Source organism: Danio rerio, chromosome 17 (assembly GCF_052040795.2).
Source record: "Danio rerio strain M-AB ecotype USA chromosome 17, GRCz13ab, whole genome shotgun sequence".
Lineage (NCBI taxonomy): Eukaryota > Metazoa > Chordata > Actinopteri > Cypriniformes > Danionidae > Danio > Danio rerio.
Genome location: NC_141037.1, coordinates 24,987,010 through 24,997,938, shown reverse-complemented (window position 1 = coordinate 24,997,938; position 10,929 = coordinate 24,987,010). Strand labels below are relative to the sequence as shown.

Here is a 10,929-nt window from a genome sequence, read left to right as displayed (position 1 = left end):
AGTTATTAGAAATTATTAATAAAAGTTTTATGTTTAGAAATGTGTTGAAAAAACTCTCTTTCTTAAACAGAAAGGGTGAAAAAATAAACAGGGGGACTAATAATTTAGGGGGGCTATAATTCTGACTTCAGCTGTACATGTTATAATACTTATATACAAAAATATATAAGAAAGAAAAGGCTGAATTACAATTATCCCCAGTACAATCCAGGCTTTGTGCCAAATGTCAGAAGAACAAACTGTTCTCATTGTCAAAGGGAGTGATAAAGCAGTGTAAACTGATGGTGCACATAGGCACAAATGGTATAGCAAAATTATAGTCAAAAAAAGAGAGTGACATTTTTTATTTCATGCTAGAAATGCGATATCATAATCATATTTGGTAGCTCACTAGCTCATTTTTCTTTGGTTATTTCTTTGGTTGTGCACATTTAACGAAGTAGCATACATATAATGGGAAGCAATTTTAACATTTAGTCAAATACTTCCCATTTATTCAGTACCTTCTTTAAGATGTAGTCAGGAATCATCAGAATAGTTCTTGTCATCAAATACTATACGCATTCATACATAATAAATAGTAGCCTACTTGTTCATTAGATGCTTATCTATCAAAAAGATAGGCATTTACAGTATTATGCTACTTGTTTTAGTAGTGACTTGAAATTTCACTACTCGTCACACAGAATACTAGTACTAATAGGAACCAGAAGTTTTCTTTTGAAAGTCGACTCAAGAAAAGTAAGTAAATTATTTTCACCCAGTCACGGCCGAAATCATTTTTGTTTTACGATATATGACAAGGCTTTGCTTTCTCTTTATATTTTTCTCTCCGCCCCTCTCTGTCCCGTAGCTCCCGGTCCCTCCTCCTCATGCCGGTACACTGCTCTCCATTCAGCCGTATGCAGATACGGAGTCCCGGGAGGTGGGACGAGGGACTTCGACGTGTCTCTGGAAGCTCTTAAAAACACTTCTCTTTCCGCGTCTCCACAAACTACCTTCCAACTCACCTGTTCGTCCCGCCTCCGACCGCACTTCACCGGAGCAACATGCCTGGAAACAAAACACTGGTAAGATTTGACAGAAAGCCGTGGCTGACGACACCAGCGGTTTGTTTATTTTGTCACGGCTGTTTTTTTTTCTTCGTAGTCATTTCCTTAGGAATTCAATGTGTTTAGCAGGGGTTTTCGGATTGTCTGAGATGCATGAACACGGGATCTTAGTAATGTCAGCTACTTTTTTCATGTGTTATATAACTGCCTGTAATCATTTGGGGATCTGTTGGGCAAGAGCTCTGCTGTTAGTGAATGTAAGGCTAACATAGGTTAAAAACAATAGCCTACATGAAAACAAGTTACATTTAGAGGTATTGATACTGAAAATAAATAATTATGCTAACTAATAATATATCTGGACTACTTTTAAGTATTACTGAGCATTACCATTGTTTATATAAATAAGAGCTCAATTTATAAACCATGTAAAATGCAACAATCAATAATTATTTAGCTCAAAATAGGTGACAACCTGACCAATATTATTACAACATTACAAACCTGACTGACACTATGACTTTTGAAAAATGTTTGTAAGAGAATTTTACAATAATTGTAGAGTTAATCTTATCATTTGATCATGTTTACTTGTTTATCGAACAGTTATATTACTAAGCTGACTTTGACATAGCCTGGAGGATGAAACTGAGAGAAAGTTTTAGTTCAATGTAGACTTGATTTCTGCTTATATTAAGTTGTGGCATTAAACTTTCTCACAATGTTTTTTTTTTTTTTTTTTACTATAGACAAACATCCTTAAATCAAAGTACACGTTATATGCAAATTAAATACACTAACAGTCAAAAGTTTGGGGACAGTAGGATTCTGAAATGTTTTAAAATAAGCTTCTCCTACTCATCATGGTTGCATTTATTTAATCAAAAATACAGTACAAATTGTGCAAAGTTATTGCACTATAAAATAGCTGTTCAAAAGTAGTTTGTCATTTAATTTATTAATTTATTCCAGTGATTTTAATGATGAATATTCAGCTTCATTACTCCAGTCTTCAGTCACATGATCTTTCAGAAATCACTTCATTATTAATTATTAATATTATTATTAGTATTATTATTCATGGTGATAGTAAAAAAAAACAGTAATGACTGTAATTATAATTTAATTTGAAACTACAAACAATAAGAAAGCAGTTATTTAACATTTTAATACAAATTTAACAATTGAACTTCTTTACTTTTTACATTTAATAAATGCCACCTTGATGAGCAGAATAATAATAATAAAAAATTGACCTCAAACTTTTGACTGGTAGTGTGAATCGTACATTTTTGTTTTCTGAGAAATGTAACTTGAGTTAAAGCTTAAAACAAAAACAAAATCTGTAAGTTTATTAATTACATTTTTATTTTAATCTCAAGATAAAAGTTGCTTGCTTGCTATAGTTTGCTTGGTTTGTATCAGTTTCACAGAAAAAAGCTTGTCAAATAGATGCATCTTGATTTTAAAATATAGTCATTTACATTGCAAAACCTAAAATATACTATAGGCAAGATGAGCACATTTTTACAGCGTGAACAGTTATTTCCATGTTTTAGTGTATGGGAGTTATTCAAATCTTAACCCTTTTTTTGTAAAATAAAATAAGTATTACACATTAGTTTCTTGTTTGCTAAGTTCCCTCCAAATTATTTAGCACATTTTCTTTACTTGTTCTGAACAAGGCTTTAATAAGTCTTATATTTGCTTTAATCAAATCAACAAAATCAAAAATACACTATTGGCAAATACAAAAAAAATATGTCCTTTAGTATAAACGCATTAAATATTATAGGATTAACATCTTGTAATATTTGGATATAGTAGAGTTGCATTGGCTACAGAAGAGTTCATGTTTGCCAATTTAGGCAGATAATCATAGACATGGTCAGAGTTCATTTAGTCAAGCTCTCTGTGATTGAGAAAAAGTATCGTGCTTGGTTGTTTGGGTGTTTTCGTGCATGTAGGCTGTATACCTTTATGCTGAGTCTATAAAGATAAATGTTTAACTTTATATTAAACTTTTTATAAAAAAAACAAAACAAGATGTTTGAACAAAAGAAGATATTTTGAAGAATGCTGGTTGATGGCACCAATTGAAAGTCAATTTGTCGCAACAATTATTATTTTTCTACATATCTCTTTTGTGTTCAATAGAAGAAGAAAACGCAAGGCTTTGAAGAAGTGAACGATGAATAAATGATGACAGAAATTTCATTTTTGGGTGAACGATCCCTTTAAATTACCCTCAGGCAACATCCAAGATGTAGATGAGTTTTTGAAATGCTAAAGTGGTGGTCATTATTAATTGATAAAATACAGGTCACCAGCTACTGGCACTGAAAACATACTCTGGCTAAATATTTGTGGCTCCTGAAGATAAACTGACTGACCTCTTTAAAAGTGAAATGCCTAGTCTGCAACCAATTAAACATTATGTTATAGATTATTAATCCACGGCCTTGGCTATTGAACCTGTGCTCCTTCAGCACAAGTTCCCATATTAGTTTTGTTTTGCATGTACATGTTCATATTTTTTTCTTATTCTTTAGTTCGCTTAGTGACTCTCAAAGTGCTTTTGACTTGCATTTTATGAACCACCAAGGACCAGTTTCAGCTTAAAATCTTCTTTAGTGCTCTACTGATGATTAAAGACATGTGCAACTCGGATAACCCTAGGCTGTGTAAATCTTCAATAAATTTTCTTTTTTTTTTGGTGAGCTGTCTTTTTAAACCAGAGATACCCAAACTAGGGCCCGTGGGTTAAAGTTGGCCCTTTGTATCCTTTGATTTGGGCCACCAGGATGAAAATGATTGGGAAGAGTTAGGGAATGTCTATAACAGTGATTCTCATTTTTATTTTAATTTAAACTTTTGTCTGTTTGTTTTGTTGTTGAGCTACGAAAAAAAAAAGAAACAAAAATGAAACGAAATGAAATGTTTCAATTAAATGAAACAGATTTTTAAAAAATGTACAGCGATTGTCAGTGTGCAAATCAAGGCAAAGTTTGATAAAATAATTTACATTTTTTAACAATTTGAATGCAGATTAGTAAATAAAATAGAAGTAATCTTTTTAGTTTTATTTATTATAAAATAAATTAGCAAATTACCCATGGATGTTTTAAAGGGGTGGTCCAGAGTGTATTTTTAAGGCTTGGTTGTGTTTATAAGATGCAAAGCAATGTGTCCTCATGCTTCACTTGTAGAAAATCACATTCTTTTTTTTCATATATCTTACATTGATTAGCCGTATAAGTTTGTGCCTGAATCAGACAGAAAATAACACAGCAAATGAAAAGTGTCTTTCACATATATTCAGAATAAGCATGTGTAAGTTATATGAAATGCTCACATATCATTTGCGAGTTCATTATTTGAGATGTTGAACGAAGGGAAAGTGGCCGCATAGAGAGACCCTGCAGCGCTGTTGAAGATTGTGGGTGTTTACAGCGGTTTGATGGATAAATATGAATGTGTAGCTAAATTGTAAACAGCATTTATCGCTGTTTACATTCTTGTTTACGTTCTCACTACAACATACCAGTAACGCCAGAAACTGTGCATATAATTTATCAATTTTAATAAATAAAAATACGTACAGGTTGTGGCTCACAATCACCAGCTTTGTTGGTTAGAGGAGTTTTATGGCGTACCCACACTACGTACAGTTGCATTGAACCGGGCCGAAGCACTCTTGTCCCCCTTCCCATCTCCCCCGATGGCCTGCACTCACATTACATTCGGAACTGTACACGCTTACGTCATCGATGATGTGCTGTTCAGCAAGAAGCGCTCTCGCTCAGCACAATGGAGATTTCTTTAGTTTTATTGTTTTTGTTGTTTGGGATGGGGTGACATTCAATAAAGTATTTCACCGAACAGAGCAGCCACTTTTGACGCTCATAAACAATCATATAGTCCTCATGCTGCATGAATTAGGAGGTTTGCTGAAGGTGCAGCTTTTGTGCAGTGAGAGGTTTGGTTTCTAATAATCTACGACAGTTTGCGTTCATTGAACAGTAAGAATGATTAATTAATCCATATGAACCAGTCCCTTAAAAGTCACGTCTCGTCTTCAGTTTGGGACTCAGGCGCGCTTTGCACTTTGACACACCTCTTCCAACCGAGCCAGGGCCACCCAAGTGAACCATGCCTGAGCCCGATTCAGAGCACTCACACTTAAATAAATAAATACGTTTAAATTACGTAAATAATCTAGGAAATGGGCCTGGGCACGGTTCGCATAACATAGTGTGAGTACGCTCTTCGTGAATCCACCACTGAATTGGAAGAGATTCTGGAAGCTTTCCTTTGTCAAATGCTAGCTCTATATTTTTATAATTCTCTGGAATTAAACATAATTAAAATTAAACTGTAAGCACTTCTCTCTTTGTGTCGTGTCCTTTGGAATCCTAAATCCAGAAACAGAATAAGCTCTGTGGAAATAGCAGTATTTGGACAGCATTTTAGCTTTCTCTGCTATAACATTACAGCATCTCTCGCCAGGCCCTTTCGCTGCACAGGGTGTGTGCGCGTGGTGAATGTGTGTAACTGGCCCTTGTAAACTCACTAACCCAGATGTATTTTTTTGTAGTCCCCAAACATTGCTAAGCTAACTCTGTAAAAGGTAGTGTCTCCCTTTGCATTGAACTTTAAGCGTACTACATTCAGAGTTGTTTATGTCATGTTGTTTATGTTCACACAGCTACATTACACATCAACTAAAGTTCAAAATAAAATATTGTGTAGTGGACCACCCCTTTAATGTAATACCGTTTGCTATATTTACCTTCAGCCCACAGCTCTCAATTAAGCTTGGACTTTGGCCCTTCATAAGAAAAAGTTTGGGCACCCCTGTTTTAAACCACAGTTCTCAATGGCCTATTTTCGCTGACAAAAGCAGCTGGAATAAAGCTGCCAAAATGTACTCTGCCTCTTTTCACAGAAAAAAACAAAGCCCCATCCACATTCTTTTGATGATATTTGGCCTGATTTCAGATTCAGATGTTAAAGATAAAAAACACATTTTTATGACAAAGGTGTTTCGACCCAAATGTCTCAACCCAGATCTGTTATTTTAGAAAACAGTGAAATATTACACCTGCAGGCAGAAAGACAAAGATCTGCTCTGAGGTCAGAGTTTTGCACATATTCAGACTGTTATCTTTTTTTGATTTCGACAGCGTTCATTCATAAAAGCCCTTACCGGCACTGCGTGTAAATCTTTACAGAGAAAATAAATAGGAGAAAGTGTGTGTCTGAGCGAGTCGGTCTGTCAGCGGGAGCCACTGCAAGCCATTGAGTGTGCAATGAATGAATCCATTTGTTTTTCACGCACTCTGTGAGTAAATCTGAGACGGGCAAAGGAAGAAAAGACTGTGTGTTTGAACGTGTAGATAAATTGCATCATTGACTGAGTTACAACTGCGGGATTTAACATTCTTCATTTGACAAGTAACAGCCAGCAAGACCTTCATATCTGACCCTGTCCAAAGTTGATGCAGATACACATTCCTGGTTAATGAATGTAATGGTGTGTTTATAAAGCAGCGCTGGTTTTCCTGCACAAACCCAGTATTTTTCCAGCTTAGTTCTCAGCGGGGAACTGAGGCTGAGGCGATGTTTTGTATGAGAGTGTGTGAGAGAGAGAGATGGGAATTATTACGACTGTACACTAAACACCGAACTGTATTAACGACTCGCAATTCGAGACCAAAAGCTGCTTCACACATGCATGTATTATGTGCTTATTTGTTCATACCCTTAATCTTTGGTAAATAAGAGTACATTCATACCAGCACAGTATGGATTTTCAAAAAAAAAGAGGAAAAATAAGAAATAAAGCATGCTTTTTTCTGTTTCTGTTTTAGAGTAGGCCCTACTATAGATAATCTTCATAAATAAGTGCTGTTCAAAAGTTTTTGTGTTTAAAAAGTATCCTTGAAAGAGATCTTTTATGCTCACAACGGCTACATGAAGTAAATCATTATCATTTATCATTTAAAATGACTTTATGTTTTAATGCATTTAAGATAATTTATGAAATTTAGGCTGAATTTCCAACATTACTCCAGTCTTCAGTGTCATGTCATTGTTCTGAAATCGTTCTGATATGCGGATGTGATTGTCAAAAACCTCTCAATATCTTAGAAGAAGTTATGCGGTTCAATTTTTTAGGATTCTTCAATCCTGATGTTCCATAGAATAGCATTTATTTAAATTTAATTCAAAATATTGACTGATTTTCCAGCCCAAGCTCATTGGATATATGTGCTTTAGCCTCCATTTTTGTGTAGCGTAAAATACATTGCTTTGGGTATGTTTCGCTGCATGTTTCAGATGACAAATCCACTAGAGGGCACTGTCACTGTGTACATTTGTGCAAATCTGAAATATATTGGTACTTAGGGTTTATGTCCATCAAATGTCCATCAAATAGTAATTTCTTTTTTTGCACTGCAGAACTGGTATTTTGTTCTAAAATGCTCAGCTGTGAGCAAATTTCCAACTCTCAATGATTTTAAAAAAAATGCTAGCTAACATATTTTAGATTTTATAACTGCGCATTTACTCAATGGGCATTGTATGTCCAACAGATCTTGCTTTTTTTGTTTTTCTGTTTAAACCTGTTTTAACAAATGTTTTAGTTCTTATGTTTCTTTTAGCGGCACAGTACATGTGCACAGGGTGAATTAGGCAAAGAAATAACTAAATTGGACATAGTGTGCGTGCGTGCGTGTGTGTGTGTGTGCGTGCGCGTGTGTGTGTGTTTGAATGTGTGCCTATTTGGGTGTTTCCTAGTAATGGGTTGCAGCTGTAAGGGCATCCACTGTGTAAAACATATGCTGGATAAGTTGGCGGTTCATTTGGCTGTGGAGACCCCTTATAAATAAGGGACTAAGCCGAAGGAAAATTATTGAATGTTTCTTTTATTCTTGTTTATGTAAAGCACATTGAGTTACCATTGAGAATGAAATGTGCTAGATAAACAAACTTGCCATGCCTTGCCTTGCCTTGCCTAAATAGATGCTCTGTGTCTCATCTGGCTGTCCGTTAACCGCAACATTACCAGAAGTTGCCAGGCAACATTGTTCTAAAAGTTGGCTCGTGCATGATCACTTTTAAGGTACATTTTGTTACAAGTTTCAGATAGTATACATGTTCTTCTAGTACACGTCCATGAGAAGGTGAGGCTTGTCATACAGATCACCTAGCAAACAATTGAGCCAAACCCAACCAATAGTGTTTTCAAAAGTAATTATAAGAGAAAAGTGTGCTTCAACCACATAGCTTTACCTTGATTTTACATTGCTTTTATCTGTTATCACCATACTCAAACCTGAGTGCTTACAAGTTTAACATTGTAGGTAAACGTATTCAGTTTTAAATCATAGACTCCATTAAGTGGTTTTATGATATTTACTTGGTGTAATCAGATGTCCATGATTACGTTTATTTATTTTTTGCGCTGCAGAAACGTGTATTCTGTTCGAGTAATATTCAGCTGAGTGAATTTCCAACTCTCTATGATTTTTTTAAATGCTTGCTAACATATTTTATATTTCAAAATATGTTTAGGTGCACGTTTACTGAATGAGCACTGTATGTCCAACAGATTGTCTTGCTTTCTTTGTTATTCCTTTTAAACCTGTTTTATCAATTTGTTCATTTCTTATATTTCTTTTATTCTTGTTTTTGTAAAGCATGTTGAATTACCATTGAGAATAAAATGTGCTAGATAAATAAACTTGCCATGTCTTGCCTTGCCTAAATAGATGCTCTGTGTCTCATCTGGCTGCCCGTTAACCGCAACATTACCAGAAGTTGCCGGGCAACATTGTTCTAAAAGTTGGCTCGTGCATGATCATTTTAAGGGGTACATTTTGTTACAAGTTTCAGATAGTATACATGTTCTTCTAGTACACGTCCATGAGAAGATGAGGCTTGTCATACAGATCACCTAGCAAACAATTGAGCTTAACCCAACCAATAGTGTTTTCAAAAGTAATTATAAGAGAAAAGTGTGCTTTAACCACATAGCTTTACCTTGATTTTACATTGCTTTTATCTGTTATCACCATACTCAAACCTGACTGCTAAAAGTTTAACATTGTAGGTAAACGTATTTAGTTATAAATCATAGACTCCATTAAGTGGTTTTATGATATTTAATTGGTGTAATCAGATGTCCATGATTACATTTATTTTTTTTTTGCGCTGCAGAAACGTGTATTCTGTTCGAATATTTTTCAGCTGAGTGAATTTCCAACTCTCAGTGATTTTTAAAAAATGCTTGCTAACATATTTTATATTTCAAAATATGTTTAGGTGCACGTTTACTGAATGAGCACTGTATGTCCAACAGATTGTCTTGCTTTCTTTGTTATTCCTTTTAAACCTGTTTAATCAATTTGTTCATTTCTTATATTTCTTTTATTCTTGTTTTTGTAAAGCACATTGAGTTACCATTGAGAATAAAATGTGCTAGATAAATAAACTTGCCATGTCTTGCCTTGCCTAAATAGACACCCTGTGTCTCATTTGGCTGCCCGTTAACCGCAACATTACCAGAAGTTGCCGGGCAACATTGCTCTAAAAGTTGGCTCATCCATGATCATTTTAAGGGGTACATTTTGTTACAAGTTTCAGATAGTATACATGTTCTTCTAGTACACGTCCATGAGAAGGTGAGGCTTGTCATACAGATCACCTAGCAAACAATTGACCTAAACCCAACCAATAGTGTTTTTAAAAGTAAACGTAAGAGAAAAGTGTGCTTCAACCTCATTTAAATGTATTCAGTTATAAATCATAGACTCTATTAAGTTGTTTTGTGGTATTTACCTGGTGGGCAAAGAGCTGCATGAAATTAATCATTTATTTGTCTATGTAAATATCATTAGTGTGAAACGAAATAACATTAGTTTATGCCAATTTCAGATGTCCATGATTAAATGTTTCTTTGCGCTGCAGAAACATGTATTCTGTTCGAAAAATACTCAGCTTTGAGTAAATTCCCATCTCTCAATGATTTTTAAAAATGCTAGCTGATTTAGATTATAAAGTGTGTTTAGCTGCACATTTACTGAATGAGCACTGTTCCTTTTAAACCTGTTTTAACGATTTGTTTATTTCTCAAATGTTTCTTTTATTCTTGTTTATGTAAGGCACATTGAATTACCATTGTGAAGGAAATGTGCTAGATAAATAAACTTGCCTTGCCTAAATAGATGCTCTGAGTCTCATCTGGCTGTCCGTTAACCGCAACATTACCAGAAGTTGCTGGGCAACATTGCTCTAAAAGTTATCAAATACTCAAACCTGAGTGCTCACAGGTTTAACACTGTATAATGTGAGCTACTGAGCAATCTGTCCACACTGGAAAAGTTGACCATATGATAAATAGGATGAGATGAGGTGAGATAAAAATATTTAGTTATAATTCATAGACTCCATTAAATGGTTTTGTGGTATTTGCTTGGTGTTGGGCTAAGAACTGCATGAAATTAATCCTTTATTTGTCTGTGTAAATATCCTTAGTGTTAATTGGAATAACATTTGTTTACTCCATTAGTTGCAAATTCTGGAGGTGAACAAAACAAAAACGTTATTTACCAATTTATTCAACTGATTTGGTAATAACCTGTACTAGTTCAAACTCTTTTGGCTACTGTAATAATTTATGCTAACAATAAAAGGTCATAGTTCACTTATGGATGACCTCATTCTATATGCTGGTCATCTTAGAAAAGAGCTGCTGCATTTGCATTTTTGTAGATCACCCACCGAAATCTACACACCTGTGGGTGCTTCTTTGGCAATTTACTAGCAGGCTACATTCCCCATTTTTGTGAATTTGGCCCTTGGTGTCAAA

At 34.8% G+C, this 10,929-nt stretch overlaps 1 protein-coding gene across 1 annotated transcript in view; it reads left to right on the top strand.

Moving 5' to 3' along the window:
- The first annotated feature begins 991 nt into the window (after positions 1 to 991).
- papss2a (3'-phosphoadenosine 5'-phosphosulfate synthase 2a) overlaps positions 992 to 10,929 on the top strand; it is a 28,205-nt gene continuing 18,267 nt past the window's right edge. The window contains 1 exon segment of the mRNA NM_001077767.1: positions 992 to 1,070. Within this exon segment, the coding sequence (NP_001071235.1) occupies positions 1,050 to 1,070 (21 nt within the window). The 5' untranslated portion in view covers positions 992 to 1,049.